The sequence below is a fragment of the Aphis gossypii genome, chromosome 1 (assembly GCF_020184175.1).
Source record: "Aphis gossypii isolate Hap1 chromosome 1, ASM2018417v2, whole genome shotgun sequence".
NCBI classification, from domain to species: domain Eukaryota; kingdom Metazoa; phylum Arthropoda; class Insecta; order Hemiptera; family Aphididae; genus Aphis; species Aphis gossypii.
In genome coordinates, this window is record NC_065530.1 from 48330424 (window position 1) to 48351854 (window position 21431).

Sequence of the window (21431 nt, forward strand, 5' to 3'; positions counted from 1 at the left end):
ATTGCAATCATATAAGCAGTCGCTAATAATATTCTATCATTTTATTTTTGTCGTTAAAATAAAATTATCGATCAATTACAGCACGTGGTTGTGTAAAACATGTACAAAACGATACTTAGGTAAGTCTAAGTGATTGGGACGGGGCATTAAATGGGATTTTGATAGAACCCAATCGATGGCAGACCATCGGAGACGAAATTGTGAGCACAAGACTCGTACGGAGTACAGACACGTAAATATAATATAATATTAAATTATTAATAAGTATTAGAATATTTATACCTATTTAGGTAGGTACGCAAATGTGTGTACCTAAGGCGTTGAAAGACGCTTCACTGTAACAGAACAGTATCACTGTGTATCAGCGAACGCGGGCAAAGATCATCGGAAACAAAGTATAACAATAATAGTATATGCACCAGTGAACCGATAAGCTTGATATGGACCGAACGACGTGTTTGTGTGTGTATTTAATTGATTCGGATAAATAATATTAAAACCGATAATATTTTAAGTCCAAATCGTGTTGAGAGGAATAGAAGGATGGGTGAATGGGCGGGTATAAAATATCATCATTATTATTATTATTGCCACACAGTCGTACAACGATTAGTATATTATGTGGAGCAGTATACCTATTAAGTATATATTAGTATTGTAATCGCTGTTTCAGTTGGTCGGTAGCAGTGTTAACAGTAGGTTTAGAATATAATATAATATAATATTGAACATTGGGTTTCCGGGGCCTGCGGACGATTTAGATTTAAACATTTTTAAAGCTATTTTTTTCGCAGTCCTGGTGCATGCAATCGAAGACAAAAAGACTGAAATATAATAATTATTATTCGCCTGTCATGGACGTGATCAAAGTGGCACCAGATCACAACAACATTGCATTGGAAATTCGACTCGATTTGGAAGACGAGACGGAAAATCAGGAACCCGTCGACGATAATCTTGCGGCATACGGTATCAACGGAAATCCGCCATCGTACTTAACACCGCTGTTAGCCATTCAGGTATATTATTATAGTGATTAAGGGGGTTTATCGATTCCGCCGGCCTGCAGGGACGGCCTGGGATAAAAATTCAGGCCCGGGAAATGTATTAGACATTTTCAGTATAAATTAAGTTAAGTCGATTTATTTTTCAGAGTATAGTGGTTTGATGCCAGTTTTATATACCTACGTGAATATATTAATTTTTTTATTTAAATAATCGTCGAAAATTTTTGCTATATATATTTTCTTATTTTCATAATTTTTTTTTTTACATATTCTATTACTGTCGAGCTCTCTTATTATAATACATTAGATTCAGTTTGTACTTTTAAATTTAATACATGTGAAAACAATAATATATTTGAACGTGCTTTGTTGAATCGCGTATTAAGTTTCGAATGGAACGATTCGCAACTGTTAGTAGTTCGTTCGAAAGAAATCGAAGAATATGCCCACATTTTTGGATTCAATTATTAAGATATTATACTAATATTATAAAATGTAATTTACCGTTTATTTTAATCGGGTTAAACGTTAAACTTAAAATTAACAAATTTTGTCTAATTCACAGTCATATTCATACGGTTTTTTATAATAATCTAATACTTAACACATCTACAATGCGGGATAACTCGATAACTAGGTACCTAATTCGAAATACCTATATATATATATATATAGGTACTTATGCTTTATTCCTATAAAATAATAAATACATATTTATAATGTGTGAAAATATAAACTAAGCAAGGACACACAAAAAATATGTATTTATCGTTATTGTAAACGTTTTACAGAACGTAGTGACAACTTTAAGTTGTTTGATCTTCTTGTATAATATTTTGGCCCCGAAACTATGCATTTTACCAGAGGACCCGGCACGCGCGAACTTGTTAGCCACGGCTGTCATGATGGCCGGTATAAGCACCTTGATGCAGACATTTTTGGGTGTCAGGTAAGCATAAAATATATATTAATTATTTTCATCGGTCATAGATTTAGGCCAACTATAACATAGGTAATTATAATATTTATAGGTTATAAGAGTAGTATAAATATATTCTAATAGGTTTTTGTTTTTATAATTAAATTATAATTTTTATTTTCCTTCAAAATTTAGTTATTTTTACAGTAGGTACAACGTTATCTGAAATATTAACTCTGACAAAATTGAATTGTGTAGTTTGTTCAGTCAACTTCATTATTGTGTATGGCTATTTTTTCTTCTGTTTATCTAAGTTAATTAAATATTGTGACTGGATTCAATTATCTTACAATTATATGTATTTGTAAAGAAGTAATACGTCTCATATGTGGAATGTATTACGTACCTTATATTTATATTTATTTATTTGAGCATAAACTGAAATGTAATACAAAACGAAAACTAAAATGTGTAATAACTACAATACTATACATAGTTATTGTACTTTTATTAAAACATTCAGAACTCTATACCATCTCTATCTCTCTTAATTATAGTATTTGCATAAGATAATTTTTTTATTCGGTAGATTTGGTGTACATTTTTAAAACGCATCCTTAACATTTAATACATTTTGTATAGTCTCATCATTGTAATTCCATCTTATTGATGTATGTTAAGTTAGATTGTTTTATGAAATTTCGTATGTTCTGCTATAAAAAAATCTCTCTGTATTTACTTATATTATTATTAGTATATATAAAGATTTAAGAGTAACGTGCCCAGCTATTAATGATTGTATAACATATTATACGTATGACACTATTTGACAATAAATATAACATTAAATAGGCTCCCGATTGTACAGTCCAGTGGATTTGTGTATCTGTTCTGCACGTTACCCATATTGGAACTGCCAGAATGGAAATGTAGTAGCAACATTGATCTGTTCTCGATGGGTCCCGAGGCTCGGACGTTAGAATGGAATCTCCGGGTTCAGAACATTCAAGGCGCTATGATCATCATTGGTGTCATTCAAATGTTTTTGGGCTATTCTGGTAAGAATATTTTTGTTTTTATTTTTAGGTATATTATGTGAGTTAAGAAATCAAAAGAACATGCATTATTTAATTTGGGGAAAAAAGCCAAGTGATAACACTTTCAATTTAACGCGGGTCTTTGTGTTTTTATTTTACTTTATTTTGTCTGGTAAGAATATTACTAAAAATTTTAAATTTGAATAAATAATCATTTTATTGTGAAGGTGAGGATGAATGCTATTTTCCAATATACAAGTTAATTCATTTTTAGGCAAACACTCGTTTTGCCATTCCAGTTTTTCAAAAATATGGTCTTGTATTGACTTAAAATTACATAAAAAAAAAAAAAAAATTCAAAAGCTTTAAAATGTATGTTTAACTTTAAAAGAATTATCTTGTGTTACGCTATACACGGAAAACATAACGAGACACTGTAGAATACTACTGTACTGTAGTATTATAAATTATATTTTAAGATTTAAATACCTATATTAAGCTATTCATGTACCTACAAATTACTTTTAAACCCAAACTATAATTATAAATGTAAGAAAATGCAACAATTCTAATCTCAAAAAATTCTGTAATTTAAAATTATAACCATAAGAAATATAACAAATTTCATACCATACATATATTATTATCTTATCTAATCACAGTAATTATTCTGATCAGTATGATTACCTACTCAGTGATTAGAATAATTTAAAAACTGTACAAAAAGAAATAAAAAAATCTCTAATAGCATTCAAGCTTTTCTCATTATCTTGTTAAAAGTCTCACTCTCACCCTAAATCCAAGGTTTAAAAGTTAATTAAAATTCCAGTAATCCTTCAAAGTATTTGAAGCGTAGATTATGTAGAAACTACTTACTAAACTCATATCTTTTAATTAATTAATAAAAAAAGACAACCGATTGGAAATTATCATCAATGGCCAGTTTCTTACATAGTTTTACTCAATTTATACTCTTTTTTCCACAGACACAGATTAAGTTTATAAAGTAAATAATAATAATGATAATAAAAAGTGTAAGTCACTGTAAGCCCATCATGTTCCTCCACCACCCAAGTATACGCCTTAAGATGTATGCATAAATTATGTGGCTTAATTTGAGCTGTTTTATAAATTCCTACACAAAAATAAAAAAATGAATTTTAGTTAAAGCAGTCTGTGTATAATAATTAATTTATTATTTTTATTATCGACAACGCCCATTAAGTACACGATTATTGTTTGTACGAATAGTATTAAGTAAATAAACTTAAACATTTGACCGGTGTCTTTTTACTTTTTTATCAGTAACGAGTTTAAATATAGGTTTTCTCCAAACAATAATTTATTATTCATTTAAAATAAATATTAATTTGCTAGATTATTTTTTTGTTGATTGGCCTTTCGCCATTCCGATCACATTTAATTATATAAATGATTGTTTGGTCGTTTGATGTGATATTAGTCATCACTTATTGTTTCTAATTATTATAATATGTAGAACATATTAAATAATATTTTTGAGATATAATACCATTGATCATTTTAACTTTAATGTATATTGATTATTGATATACAAATATGTAAATAACAATGTCCCAATTCGCGAATAAATTATTATTGCTAATCGGTTTTTTTCATTATTAAAATTTGTATTTAGTCTGAGAAAAATCTTCAATTATTCAAAGTTAGTGTAATTCATATTATATATAGTATATACTATATAATATTAAATATTATACATCTAGGTACTTAGTAATAGAAATACGGAAAATATTAGTATTTTTTCTATCGGTAATATAATTAATATGTACATATTATTCTTACATATTATCTATAACACTATCTTACAGTTGGTTTTTTACCCACTAATTTAGAAAATTGTTTACCTTAGACTATAGATATCTTATGTATAGGTTGAACGTTGAACTAATCGTTGTATCATCATTATTGGCGACACATTATATTTATCCGCATGTTACACGTTGTTATAGCAAACAACATTTTAATTGTGTGCTGTTGAAAACCAATTTGCAGAAGTCCAGACGGGTTAAGTATGGCGTCAACGATAATATTAATAAAATACCATACAACCTAAGCACTTCGCGCGTACAATATATAATTATTTATATATATTTTTTGATTAATTGTGTTCAATATTGAACCTCTTTTTGATAATTTGGAGACCTCACCTGCTAATAACCTAACCTCCATAGACAAAATGAAATAATGATAATAAGTATAGGCAATAGTATATGTATGAATATATGATGTTTGAGAGCTTAAGGGCCAAGGAGACTTCTATAATATATTTTTGGCTTTATTTATTTAAGAGTGTTGTAAAAATTGATCTTGATAGTTTTCAAAACCAAAAATTATAGGACTTTTGAGAAAATATGATTTTTTTAATTTTCGATATTTATGAAATAAAAAAATTAGTAATAAAATAGGCGTGTCAAAGTAACTATTCCTAAAAGTTCCGCTATCGTATTCATTACTAAATATGCTTCAAATTAATTATAAAAAATTTAGAAAAATATTTAAGATATATTATAGCTAAATACGCATGCTATAAAACAGAGGCTGGAAAACGATTCTTATTGTAGGTAGTTTAGAAGATTAATATAAAATAATAAATGTGGTCAAGAAAAAAAAATCTGTCATCAATAGCATTACTTTATTTTTTTGCTCAAAACTAAAAACTTTAAACTTAATTACTTGTTACAATACTGAATTTTTAACAGCATCGATCGACGACCCTTATTATGGCTGCGTATTTTAATCTAAAAATACTTTCCAGAGTTTCATAAACTATGTAAAATATACATTTATTTTTACTAACAATTATGAAAATCATTTAAATTAAAACAAAGTTTTAAAGGAAAATAATGTGTTTCAATTTTAGATAGCGATCCATCACTATAACTTCAGTCTTCAGCTATAAAATAATAATAAAAATAGGCAATTCACAAATGAATTATAAATTATAATATATTGATTATTATCTTATTTGATAATGTGTGAGTTATTGATCCATTTTCTATTCCTTCCTTACTATACACTTTTTTTAGCCTAAAACAAAACATATTTGTACATCGGCGATGGGAGTAAAAATAATACCATTAATTACAATTAATACCAATAAAATAATACGATATACGTAATTTGCGTTATTATTATTATATTATAATCCATCATTAATTCCTGGTTTGGAGAACGGACTTATTATTTAAATCCTATATATAGTATATACATTATATGAAATATTAAATAGATTATAATAATATTATACGCTGAGCATTTTATATTTTTTTGTCGTTTTTACTTTGCAGGATTTATTGGAAAATCGCTGAAGTACATAACGCCGCTGACCGTAGTGCCGACCATGTGCCTCATAGGGCTATCGGTTATAGAAAAAGGAGTGTTTTTAATGTCGGGAAATTGGACCACGGCCATCATGTAAAATTAATTTTAACATTAAATAATATTTTAATATATTTAGTTACCTATTATACTTACAAGTTATAATGTTTGATCTCTACAGTAAGTTTACACGAAGTGTGACATTGAAAATAAGAAACCAGGTTATCAAAACATTATGTGTAATGTTTTTGATTTTTATTGCTTGAAATACCACGACGATGAAACGTCAAACATCCATTAAAAAATGTTTGGATAGGATTGTAATATTATTCTTGTTATAATATATTGTACAAAATACGACTAATAAAATGATAAATGACGAAATCTCTAGTAAAAATATTTTAACCTTTAAAATTAAACAAAATATAAATTGTTTTCATTAAAATCTGTTATGATTCCATTAGAACATCTAATAAGTAATTACTATAATCCTTGCTTTTTGAAATGTATGGATTTAATTCAATGATATATTTTTTACGATTTTGTATTTAATACCTCTTCCTAATTCAAAATTAACGCTTGTCATTTTAATGGATATAATACAATTATAGCTGTATTGTGGCTTATTAGAGTTGTGGAAGTTGTGGTTTTCGGTATCGCGCAGTATTCAACATTATATTGTATAAAACCCACTAATCTCACTGGAGTACCGTAGAAAATATTTCCGAATATCTATTTTATTTATAATAGTAAAGAAAAAACGATAGCGGTGCACATAAGTTGCCTTCTATATCATACTTAGATTAAAAAAAAAAAAAAAAAATCAATATTTCCTATGGAAAACTTAGGAGTGAGACCATAGGCAATTCGAATAGTCTAAATTAAAATGTATAAATTGGACTCATCATTTGATTTACTTGTAAGTGAAAACCTAACAATATTACAAGAATTCCAGCATAACTTTCTATACACGATGCTTACCAGTTACATATTATATTCAATTTCCATGTAATTGTTTTAAAATCCTTATCGGCGTATTAACGTGATTTGAATTTTTAATTATTTATAAATCCAATTAAAAATACATAAAAAAAAGCAATTATCAGTCAAAACAATTTTATATATACAAAGCACATAGAAGAGATAATAATTATTTCATTTTAATATAACATTTCAATATCATTTGAACAAAGAAATCGGTAAAATAACTTTTATAGTCAACCTTGATCATTTTTTTTTTTAAATTATTATTGTATTTGATCGAAATATAATTATTAATTTAAAGTATATTAATATTTATAGGATTTAAATAAGTATTTTCTTATAAAAAATATAGTATTGCATTAATGTATATATATCCGTGTACCACGTACGCTGTGCTCAGTTAATAACTTTATTACATAATGCTGTTAGGCCGTTAGGGCAAATGGAGATTATTGAAATAATTAATACATATATATTAAACCTAAAAATAATATTTAATAATATTTTATTAGTGTGTGTAAAGTACCGTTTATTAAATACTAAAAATGAATAATAAGTTTTTTTTAAGACTGATCGAAAAACTGAAAAAAAACTTTTACTGTATTAATTCATCTATATCTTATTGTGTTTACAGAACGCTATGTTTACTGACGTTATTCTCACAATATTTGCGAAAAGTCGCCATTTCCTTGCCAGTCTATTCATCTCGAGGTGGACTGTTCAGAGTTCGGTTGAAAATTTTTGCACTGTTTTCGGTAAGATGATAGTGATTCAACACATGAACTTTGTCACTTATAATATTTGTTTATTTTAAATTTTTAACCAGATATTATTCAGCGTAAGCATTGTGTGGATTGTGTGTGCTTACCTGACTTCCAGGAATAGTCTATTGCCAACAGATCCGACAAACACGGAATCGAAGACTGGAGTATTGCGCAACGCACCGGTCTTCCGAATACCTTATCCTTGTAATGAACTATCATTGGGAATTCGTTTCAACATTTGAGAGTTCTGTGCAGAGCGAAAGTTTTTATAATATTGGGGGGAGGGGAAGGATATTTTTTAAAATTTAAATTCTTCTACTTTTTGAGTTAATGTAAAACGTTAATTATTGAACGGAAATCAGGCGTGGATTTAGAAATCTGAAATGATAATGGGCGGAGGAACTAAATATTTTTCAGAAAAAACACTTTAATAATTTTAGTACATGATAGGTTATAAGTATAACATTGTATAGATAAGATTTGGTAATAATTGTATAAGTTTAAGACATGTACAATATTATTTATTATATGAAAAATACATAAAATTTCTAGAGATGAGAGGCTACAGCTCTTTAGACCCCTTTAAATCCGCGCCTGACGGATGTAACCTCTATAAATTATAATAGATTATTTGCAACTTTGGTATAGGTAAAATATACCACTACTCGTGCTCTGTTTGTGCTCACAATTTGTTGATGCGAGTTATACGAGAACCTACGTCTATATTATTATACTTAAACTAATTATTATACTTACGGTGATGTGTGTTCTCTTAGTTCAATGGGGTCGGCCAACATTTAGCTTGACGTCGGTATTAACCATGCTACCTGCGCTTTTCGTTAACGTTGTAGAGTCAGTTGCCAATTATTACACGTGTGCGAGATATTCCAGTAAGTATATGAAAATATTATTGTAAAATATCAATAAATAAGATAATTTCTAGTGTACTCCTTTTTAATTAAAACCATAAACAGTCACATGCTATTAATACATTTCAGCTTTTCTTTATTAATTTTTTTTCTTATCAGTTAATAATAATTATTTAGATCGTCTTAAACTACTTAAACTACTTAGATTAATATGTTTTATAGAAAGTTTATCGAAATACTAATTCATTATAGTTTTTTTTTAATTCAATAAGCTATCGGCTACGATACTTGTTAATGATGTTTAAAATCTTTATACAAAACGATTTAATTTACATCACTCCCCAAAAAAAACTTCATCGAGCTTATAAAATAACATTTTGTTATGTATAGTAAATATGATTGGTGGTTAGTATCTATAAAAGTGTTAACAATACATTTTCAATCAAAATAATAGGAGAGTATATAATACTTCATAAATTAACATATTATATTTTATTTTTATTACATCTATGGTTTATTGTTCCAGATTTAACGAAACCTCCAAAGAATGCGGTAAATCGAGGTATTGGCGTCCAAGGTATCAGTACAATTTTTGCTAGTTTACTGGGTACAGGCTCCGGTATCAGCTCGTCCAGCGAAAATGTTGGAAACATCGGAATCACCCGAGTATGTATACTAGTAATAATAATACTATCTCATTTACCAACTTAGTGTTATTTTAATATATAATTAAAATACACTATATGGACATTTGAACAATAATTATGGCGGCCTCCACCCCGGTGGATATTAAATTTTCCTTTAAACGAAAAATGTAGATACTTATCTGTTTTTAAAATTTTAATTAAGTTATGTATTCAGTATAATATAATAATATTATTAATCAAAAAAGTTTATTGTAAGGTTTTATTATTATTTATGGGTAAACCGAGGTTAGTGTATAGTGGAAGAAGAGTGAATAATACCTCTATGGTAGTTATCTGTTAAAAGCAATATATCGTCCCGAGTTTCATTTTATACAGTATACAGTATACACTCGTAGGTATATTGGTATTCATTGTATATACTGAGAATATAAAAAATATAATGTCATCTCAAATCACACGAAACTGTACATAATTGTTGTCCGATATAGCGATATATCATATATATAATATATAACCGAATCGGTCAATGGTTATCGCGATCTGTTATTTTACTGTAGAATAACATAATTATTATCATTTTTATGGAGTACAGTCTAGGGTCCTCATGCTGTATTTTGTACGTGGTAATATAATATGTCATAATTCGATAGCCTCAAGCAAGACAATCGATATAATAATTATATCCTACCTAATGATTTGTTTAATTTTAAAATACTCATTGAAGTTATAGTACTTATGGTTATAATATTATACTTAAAATCACAACAATGAAGTAAACTTGTTCTTTTTCTAAAAAATGGATAAAACCATAAAAGTGTATTTCACTTGTATAAATATTAAAATATAATAATAATTTTAACAATTAATAATTTTAAATTTATAAATAATTTTAATCGGCTAATGTTTTTTTTTAAATACTTATAATATTTGGATAAATAAATATGTTATTACTCAAGAAAACCCAACAAAATATATCTAGTCAAATAAATAATTACATTATTTTCTTTAATATTATGTGATAATATTTTAGCATATAGGTCAATGTTAATCAAATTTGTTTATTAAACTTGGAATAAATTTAGTATGATATAAATTTGATAGATTAATACTAATAGATAGATAAATTGCAAACTGTAATTTATTATAGATATTATATCAATATTCCATAACATGCGCACTAGACTATAAAAAATATTAAAATATTTATAATTACAATTTTTTATTTAATATATTATGCTTTATATACCTAATAATATGTATTCATTATTTTTAACACTTTTCAATCCATTTACTGTATTGTCAGTATTTTACTATATCTAAATTAACTTAAGTCGCATGAATAATTAATTTATTGCAAAATAATAATTACAAACTACGGATCCTTTAGTTCACAACCAACATCATTAAAACGGGAGTATATGTTGTTTAATTCCTACACATATTTCAAAAATAAATAAATTTAATATTTTTACTTAATGCGTTCATAAATACAATACAATACAATATAATATAATATAATACAATACAATATAATATATATAATATAATATAATATAATATAATATAATATAATATAATATAATGTAATATAATGTAATATAATTTAATATAATATAATATAATTTAATTTAATATAATGTATTATAATGTAATATAATATAATGTAATATAGTGTAATATAATTTAATATAATATAATGTGATATAATTAAATATAATATTATATTATACAATAATATATATTGTTACGGTTGTTGAGCTAAACTATACGAATATGAATATTATAAACTACGAACTCAAAAGTTATTCTATGAATTTAATATTGTTGACATGTTTATTTACATTTATTATTTAAAATAAGTAGCTATTTCTTTTACTTTATAATAATTGCATTTTATATCCTTCCATAATAAAATAATCGTGCACGATTGTTAGTAAATTTATCATTCAGGCAAAACTGGAATATTCTCCTGCAATATAATCGTAAACCACACTTGCACTTATTGTGTACTTTAGTTCGCCTATATGCACGCCGTTCAATTTTTGTATCACTAACACGTCATTATATTATTTTATAATAAACATACGCCCACGAATAAATCGTTCGTAAAATTTAAATGACGTAAACGTAAAATATGTATGAGAAAAAAATTGATGATATTCCGACGATTAATTTAGACAATTAAATTCATCTGGAACTTTTTTACACGTTATATTTTTAGGGAGATATATATATAGGTAGGCAATTATTTTAAGCCAATTATTACTAGTCTAAAATATTTGAATTATTTTAAATATTTATTTATTTAATTTATTAACAATTTTCAATATTAAAAATATTTTTCGACGAATGGCACTGTTTATATGCTCGTTATTTATTTTTACATTTTTAAAATCGAAACATAAGATATATAATATAACTATATAAGAGTTAAGCTAGAAAGTACCTACATTTTCCTAGGCGTTTAGTTCGTTTTAATGAAAAAGTTATAAGGTTTTCATTGGTCTTAACTCGTAAGTCATTTAGAATATTTTATAAGTGATAACATTAATCGTACCCTTTGGCGTATATCGTGGTGTTTTATAGGTGTGCAGTAGAAACGTGATCGCTCTCGCAGCGTGCATAATGATCTTCGTGTCCACATTTACCAAACTAATCGCACTGTTGATTACTATGCCGGATCCTGTATTAGGGGCAATGACGTCCGTACTACTTGTGTTGATTGGAACCGTAGGCAAGTATATTTAATATAAACTTATTTCATTTTAATAAATTTATAAATTAAGTTAAATTATGTGTAATGCATATGAAAAATGTATGGAAGTTCTGAATACTATTTCATATAGGTAAACCGGTGTACAACCGGAAAGGGGTTTTGACTAAATCGATGTATCTATACAGTATACGAAATAATTCAATTTATTACAATTTCATATAATAATAACTCAAACTTCAAAATAAATATAATTTTTTCTATTATTTTATTTAACTCATTAATTAAGATATAAATTTGAATTAAATTATAAATTGGGTCTATTCTTGTTTACTCATATACCTAGAATCTAGATATGACTGCATGCAGGTTTTTAATCGATTTCGTTGCACATACGTTTGTCCATATGACCATATACCTACCTATATTGCAGTTTTTTTATTCTTTGAGTGGTCAAAAAAAAATATCTTACATTCTTCATTAGTATATGCCTTTGCTCTACAACAATAGACTTAATTTTAATAAAATATTCATTTAATTATACTTGTAACTATATATAGATATTACTATCAAGTTTCTCTTATACATTATTATATCCGTTAATTATATTTATTTTATTTATTATTGATCGATATTGTTATATTTGTATAGATTGGGTAAAATCACGATACCAACAATTTAAGGCTGCTTATTTTCCAACTGGATAGAGTGTCTTATATATAGTTTTGTTCTTTTATCGATTCTGCACTCCTGTATAATATGGAGAATTTCACTTGAGCACATTTTTTTCGTCTATCTCGTACGCATACAGGAACACGACGAAAATTAAATCACGTTGAGAGATATATAAAATACATTGGAAATTGACGGGATTAGAATGGTTGTAACATAAAATTCTACCAAAACAATTTCTTTGGATCATTGTCAGTCAATATTTTTTTATGTAACAGGTGATTCAGCTCAAAAATTATTTTCAAACATTTACCATGGCTTATTTTCTTATTTTTTTTTTTATGTTGGCATTAGGTTAGTAATACATTTATTCTCCTACGTGTGTGAGCTAATATGCTAACCCTTGGTGCATCATACGTGAACTATAAGTAATAAGTATTAATATAAACCACCTATCTTAACGACGTTGGCGGATGCACGCAATGTTCAACATCTAAGTTATTCCATAGGTTTTCTACGTTTTAATATTATAAGTTATAAATTACTATAATGATGTTTTTCATCGCATCTGTTTAAAATTTGAATTTTATAAAAAAAAATAACAAAACTACATAAACGGAAAATGTTTTCGATTATTAATGGAAAGAAACCGATATTATAAAAACCTACAAGCTGCCAAGTCTCTTTGTTATCGTATAATCAATATTTATTTTTAATTAATTTTTTTATTTATTTGTATTGTTTATATAGCGCTATCTAATCTACAGTTCATAAATCTCAACTCGTTAAGAAATATGTATATTCTCGGATTGTCAATATTTTTTGGATTGGTAATGAATAATAATAATCATAATATAATTTGCTTAACTTTAATGGTCATCTATTCAAATATATGGAAGGAGGTTTAAATTTTTTATTTATTTTATTTTCAGGCGATTCCAAAGTATGTCTCAACTGTACACGGTAATATCATCAACACTAAATATGAAACCGCCCATGATGTCGTAGTTTCGTGTTTGTCCTCGGGAATATTTATCGCCGGATTTATTGGTTTTATTTTAGATAATACAATTCCAGGTATTCTTTTTAACTATTTAGAAAAACTAAATACATTATAATTTTTATTTTTAATAATCATACTTAGAAGCTTGATGACACTCAAAAGAGTGGAAGATTCTTATTATCATTCAAAAATATTTCATTTTATTTAATTGTATTTCATTAATTTATGATAATTCGTAACTAATTGAATCAGGTAGGTAAAGTTATTAATTAAGTACTATGTAATTATAAAATTATTTTTTTTCGATTAGTTTAATATAATAAACTAATTATTAACTTTTCATAAATACCTATTTATCAATTCATATTTTGCTAATTTTGCTAAGCATGATTTCCAATAACTTTCAACTTTGTACACGATTAAAACGATCGTGACATATTATTTATTGCCTGTAGATAAAATCTAGTCATAGTTACTACTATCTATATAATCTTGTCGATGAGAACTATCGAGGATGAATATTCATAATTGACCTTTTTATAGCCTGCAGCTATTGCCAAGCCGAGTATTTCTACAGGCTCTCAGGTGCCTGAAGTGCCTATTTATTTATTGTTCCTGTTATAAATGCTGTCAGATGATTGTGTTAAACATAAACATTCCCCTTATATATACATTTATAATATATATTATGTTTATGCTCCCTATATTACCTACATAATTTTAAATTCAAATTGTCCAATACTTGTAGTATGATAATATCATATAATGCATAATTTAATGCTTATAATAATATAATAAAGTATGATTAGAATTGTTTGCCTTTAAACAATTTTAACAAGACCAAACTCCTCCTCTTCCTATAAAAAAGAAATAATTATATCTATTTGCAATTTGAATTATTAAAAAGAAGGAATGGACCTTTTGACGTTTAATAATATCAATATTATATTAAACGATAATATATACAACTAGAAAGCCTGAATAATAATTATATTATTAATATTATTATTATTATTATTATTACTTATTTATTATATTATCTAGGCTCTCTATAATATACAACGATAAATATAATAAATTCGTATAGAATGCTATAGATGCCAAAAAAACCATAGATCCTAATGTGGTATATACCATTATTATTTTAATCCACACGCATTGTTTTTTTACTTTTTTTTTTTTTTTTCATGTTCAGTAGATGACGACGATGCGGTCAACAGTAATACGGACTACAATAACGGTAAAGAACTCAATAAGAGTCCTAACAATACCGTTGACGAACAAGTATACAAGATTTCAGATTATCTCTTCGATAAAATTAATTATTGTATGACATTTTTTATATAATACACGCGATGTCATAATAATAATACTATGTGAATATGTATTATATCGATATGATTTTCGATAAAATACATAATACATATTATATTATTATAGATAATCGATTGACTGAGCTCATTATTTACTTCTCCCTATAATTTTGTTTTTATATTTGTTTTATTTTATTTTATTTTTTCACTTTGATGTATTAATTATCTATAATAAAAGTATTGTAAAGTTCGACGACTGCGCGCGCTTGATTCGTTTCATGACGTGACAGAACTATATTTTATTTCCTGTGTCTATTTAAATATAATATAATATAATATATACGCGTATTTGTATTGATGGTGATTGGATTTATATATAGGTTAGAACGTCACGGCTGTTCGCGGATCCGAAATGAAGTTTCGAATAAAATATGTCTGACAAAATGATTTCGGTAAAAATTCAATTATCGCGTACAAGCTTGTATATTTAAGTAGCCAGGAAAAAACAATGTCGAAACAGTTATTGTTATTAATTATTATTAATTAAGCGTTCTACTCCCGAGTCCTGTTATATCATATTAAATACCGTATTGGCAGTATAAAAGTACGAAACATGGTAGTGATAATATCCACCATTGACGTAATTTCAAATGTTCGTAATATCGTTCAATGTATTTATTGGAACATATTATATTGATATCGAAAAGATATTGAATTTTATATTTTAACCGTAGTTAAAAAAAAATGTCTATATTTTATTATTTGTGTATATACCTACTTAGTAGAGTTAGTAGACACTTAATCTATTTTTCTTTTCATTTAGTTTATGAGTTTATCTCGATTAGTACTCGTATTTAGTTATTTAATAATAATAATATATATATATATTAACTGACTTAAGAAATTTTAAGATCCCTAAGTCCATTATTTGTTATCAAATTAAAGTTTTGCGTTCATCGATTAAACATATTAATTTAAGTAGCATGAATTTGATATTACCTATATAATAATTAATAATTATTTAAAACAATATTGGTAATTAAAATTGTTGGTCATCAGTTATCACTAAAGTATAATTTAATATCCCATATAAGTATACAATGATACCTCCCCAAACGGTAATCTCCAAATATTAGAAGTTTTTTTGGGAATGGGGTTATTTTCACTTCTTTTCTATAAGAAAAATTTTAGATAGCTGACACGGTTTTTAATCTTAATTTAAAAATAATGACAAAACGACTACAGAAAAACGCAGTTACACTAATAAAACGATAACAAACACGTTCAAAAACGATTTTTTATACCAAATTTAATTGTATTTATATGTATAGTATATAGTATGTACTATTTATGCATTCCCTTTTTACATTTTTGTTTATCTATTCAAATACGTAGGTATTGTTGAAATATTCAAATTATATTATTAAAACATCAAAAAATAATATTTTGATTTAATTTAATATAGCGCAAATTTTTCGTTTTAAACATTTACTCTTTATGATACAATTTACCTCATTTGAAAAGTGGATGCAATTTCTGTGATCAAGAGTGTCCGCTATTCAGAGGTTTTACTGTATTTATAATTTGTAGCTAAGTATCACTAGATAATCTTATCAAAAATCTAAATAATAGTGTATTATATTTTATTGAGTACCTAATTTTATCATATAGGACATAGGTATAGACTGTTTTTTTTGCTATTGGTAAATCTTGCTTAGCTAAAAACAAAAAATTAAAAAATGTATGTCAAACCTGCATAATCAACTACTAAAGTAATACGAACACATATGTATACTTACGCGTGTTTGTTATAATATTTGCATTAGGTGGTCTAGACAAGTTTTTTTTTATACAAAAACATCTGATTCCATTATATCTATTAAACTAATATAGTACTTTCCCATATAAGGTATTAAATGTATAAATGTATAGTACTACAAAGGTTGGAAATATGATATTATTTATATCATCAGCTGATGTTTGTTGTGACATAGACGTACCTATCTCTGTGTATTGTATATATATATATTATACATTATTATATATTATATAGTAGTACATATAACACGTATATATATATAGTTGTACAATACATTTTTTACATTATAGAACACTCGAAATTGGGAAAGGGTTAATTAATAAATTATCAAATCATTTTTAAATAAATTATTTATGATTTTATTTATCATCCATAATAACTACTTAACTAAGGAGGTTACCTACCAAACATTTTTTAAATATGTTTATCTAATGTCTTTCAGTAAAAAATACTTGCCTGCATAACTTTCCATTAGTGAAATTATTGTGACTGTTTTAATTTATTATATTTTCGTAATTCTTTACATTCATAATCGGAAAATCCATCGTTAGGTAGAAAAAAAATGAAAAAGAAAAATGACTCATCAGACCTTGCCCCGCATGATTTATACATAAATTTATGTAAATAATACATTAATATATAATATTTAATCTTGTTATATGTACCTAACTATGCACACAGATGTATACAAATAATTATTTAAAAATATTCAAAAACATGTCGATATAATAATAATGATTATTTTATAATATAATAATACTTATAATTATTAACAAAATTATTTTTCGATAAAAACGTTTATTGTACAATGCAGATTTTGATTAAATCGATATCTACCTACAATAAATCAATTTGCACAAATTCATTCGATTTTTTTTCATTTATCTTACTGTGTAAATTGTGTAATCAAGTCGGTGACAATTTCGTTATTTCGCTGTAGAGAATAACATGTACGTGGCACGGCGGTTAGTCATCGCGCCGAGTTAATACATATATTGTTATTAATTGTATTGTTAAGTTTTTTTAGTATGTATTGCGATTTTTCACTCAAAAATGGTCATGTGTTAATATTTGTTTAAATAAATTATACACTGCAACACGTAATCAAAACCTACATGGCTACATACTATACATAAATATACATGATAATATGATTTTTAAAACGTTATTTATTTTTTTTTTTGCAATCGTGTTCTCCGATGAGAAGATTTCCATTTTTTAAATTAAATGCATATCACATTTATGGATGAGTCATTTAACGCCTAGTTCAATAATATCACATGTAGGTAGGGAGGATATCTCTCCCACAATAGTGTTGTCTTTGTCGTATTAACGTATAACGTATCGAATTTTCGTTCGGGTTCTGCAGTTTTAATTTTTAAATTTCACTTCTTTAGTCTTAATAATATTAATAATACTATAGTGAATTAACTTGTTATTTAATTTTATGGCGAGGAAATATTTTTTGTCCTCTCGATGGTTTTGAAAAATAGAATAAGATTTCAAATAAAGCGACTGAAACCAATTGTATATTGCATAGGTATAGGTATAATAATTTTAGTTATTACAGAGTAACATAGAAGTCCGTGATATATTATTATATCTACTATACCTATTATTAATGGTAATATAAGTTTATATGCCAAAAATACGTTTTTTGTTGTTATTGTGATTTGCGACACAACAGAATTTTGATCATATTTTAAAATGATCATCTTACAGAGGACGGTGAAAATCTTTGTGTTATCGCTATTATATAATGTAGTCGCACATCAACAACAACGGCGATGAGCGCCACTATATCTATAGAGTACAATGACGTGGGTTTAAACACGTAGTTTATTAAAGAATATTAAAAATGGATGTCAAAATGTGTATAGTAGGTATCTAAAATAAGATTATAACAAATATATGGATAAATTATCGATTTTATCCCCAACGCAATATTGCAGGACGCGTGTAAAAAGCGTCGTAATACCCAACAGTCCTAACATAATATTATACACAATTTTACGACTTTATATATTATATTATATCTATAATATTATAATATAGAGTGATTCATTGAGAACGCTCACCCCCATTTTTTCCTTTGATAATTAATTTATTCAAGTTTTTAAGTTTATAAGTAAATACATATATAATAACCATATTCTTAAATACTTATATATTTTTATAGCTTTTTACCATTCAAAAGGTATGACTGCGGAGTGGTAATACTAACTTTACTTTTTTTTCAATCGAGAATAATTTTTTTGTTTCCTGTAAATTTTTAAGTAGATGATTTTCAGAAATGTTAATATTTTCGAAACGAAAATCAAATGAATAATTGTTGAGTTATTTCACTTAATGCTCATAATGTACACGATTTTGGATAAAAATTGTACGAGTTTAATAACATTATACTAAATTAAACATTTTATAATTATACGATATACCCTACATATTATATTTTATAGTTTTGTATTTGTAAAACTATTTTTAATGATTTTAATATATTGGTAATCTTATCCTAAGTTGTATATTTATATACATAAATACATTTTAAACTCAGAAACTACTCGTTCAAATTTTTATTTAAGTAGCAGGTAACCTAACATTATCGTTTTCAAAATTCATCTACATAATAGTTTATAAAAGAAAAGGTTGGTTTCAACTTATAATTGATAAAAATAAGTTGTTATAGCCCGACAGGATTTTACTTAAATAGTATAATAAATATATAAATAAATTTGAAAATAAGGTAATTATGCTTAGAAGTCATAATTTGGATAATCAAAGGAAAAAATGGAGGTATTCGCATATACATTGCGATTCACTCTGTATATATGTAATATAAAGTGGCCAATTCCCCCCATCCCACCGCATCACTATATTTTCGTGTGTACTTTATAATCCCGTAGGCGTCTACACACTATGCAGCATCCGCCCGCGGATATCACAATATTATACATTATTATATTATTCGCTTTTATTATAATAAATTATGTAAAAATATAAAATCGTTTTTGTTTCCCATTCATGATATTATATTATACATAAGTACTTATATTATATAAAGTCTTATATAGAGTCTATTGTTTTGCCTATCATTGACCTAATTTCAGGACAAAATTTTCCAAAATCATGAAAATTATCTATTTTAATCGCTGTAACACATGACAGTTTAATGTAAGGTTATGCATAAGTGCACACAGTTTACTTTTTAGGTATTTGAATTTTAAATTAAATAAAAAACAATTTTAGCGATTATGTTGTAACTGATTCAAAAAATATTATTCTTTAAGTCACTTTTTCCCATTATACTCGTACATAATTGTGTGCGTACATTGTATAATTAACTAGGTACCTACTACCTATACACATTACACAATATTTTCAAAATATTTAGGCTAATTTTAAGCGTTACGTATATATGTATAAATTAAAATATTTATATTTTATATAATACACAACTGCATATTGTATGTTGGTATCGACTTTATATATAGCTATAAGTGTTATAAAAATAAAAAAATGATAAGTTTAAAACAATATCTTACCTAAGATCTAACTTTATTTTGTATATCTATCGATACTATTTGTCCTCTATTGTTGATAATAAAATAAAAGTAAAATTTCAGTGGCAGTTATCGTTACTGCAGACTTGAGCGTATATATATAAATATTATATTTTTTTTCAAAAATTAGTGCGACCTATAACCGTACTTTAACTGAAAAATATCCTTGGAAATTTACACTGATGGTCTGACAAGTCCATCTTTACTTAGAATCATTTTTCGTACACAACGGTTTTATAATTTAATTTAAAATTTAACGTACGTCTATTACAGTGACCTACTCAATGACGATGTACGACCCACGAAATTTGTAGTCTACTTTAAATAAATTAAATAAAAGTTATATTATTTTAATGCTCACCAATTGATATTAACTAGTAAATAATTACATGGAATACATTGGTACAATATATCGATACAGATGATTTATAATTATTATGAATTGAAAATCATTTTAAATTCTAAATACTTCACTGTACCTTATGTCCTTATATACATTAGTTAACAAATTAAAATTGTAAAGATAATGCGCTATTTAAAATTATAAATATAACATAATATACTCTCTTAGCCACTTAGGTATCTACGTAGGTTATAGGATTAAACTTAAAGCGTAATTGCATTATTATTAAATGATAATTGTTCATAACAATTATAAATTACCTATTTGTATTTAAATACAAGAAAACATCTTGTGAAACAGTGTCACAATAATATTATTAACGCATATCTAGTTATGTATAGTTAAATATATTTCTTTTTAA

The 21431-nt window shown here is 26.1% G+C and overlaps 1 protein-coding gene across 5 annotated transcripts; it reads left to right on the plus strand.

The window, feature by feature from the left end:
* Positions 1-2: 2 nt before the first annotated feature.
* LOC114131381 (solute carrier family 23 member 1-like) lies at positions 3-15628 on the plus strand. 5 transcript variants are annotated; one of them, XM_050209676.1, is made up of 13 exons: positions 8-232; positions 795-1019; positions 1799-1956; positions 2779-2984; positions 6293-6419; positions 7942-8062; positions 8134-8275; positions 8848-8961; positions 9467-9606; positions 12174-12321; positions 13723-13802; positions 13905-14049; positions 15174-15628. In XM_050209676.1, exons 1-13 carry the CDS (start codon positions 176-178, stop codon positions 15320-15322), a joined length of 1812 nt encoding a protein of 603 aa, XP_050065633.1. In that variant the 5' UTR covers positions 8-175; the 3' UTR covers positions 15323-15628. The 5 variants fall into 5 exon arrangements, 3 of the variants coding, with proteins under 3 accessions (XP_050065633.1, XP_050065627.1, XP_050065637.1); XM_050209670.1 differs by having other exon boundaries at positions 21-232; positions 15171-15628; XM_050209680.1 differs by lacking the exon at positions 8-232 and adding an exon at positions 540-695 and having other exon boundaries at positions 15171-15628.
* Positions 15629-21431: the final 5803 nt, after the last annotated feature.

Bases quoted from the DNA above. Each gene is read 5' to 3' on its own strand.
- LOC114131381 (XM_050209670.1), top strand. From the start codon at position 176: ATGGCAGACCATCGGAGACGAAATTGTGAGCACAAGACTCGTACGGAG. The intron at 8,276-8,847 runs GTAATGAACTAT...GTGTTCTCTTAG, and splicing joins CTTCCGAATACCTTATCCTT to TTCAATGGGGTCGGCCAACA. The intron at 8,962-9,466 runs GTAAGTATATGA...TTATTGTTCCAG, and splicing joins CACGTGTGCGAGATATTCCA to ATTTAACGAAACCTCCAAAG.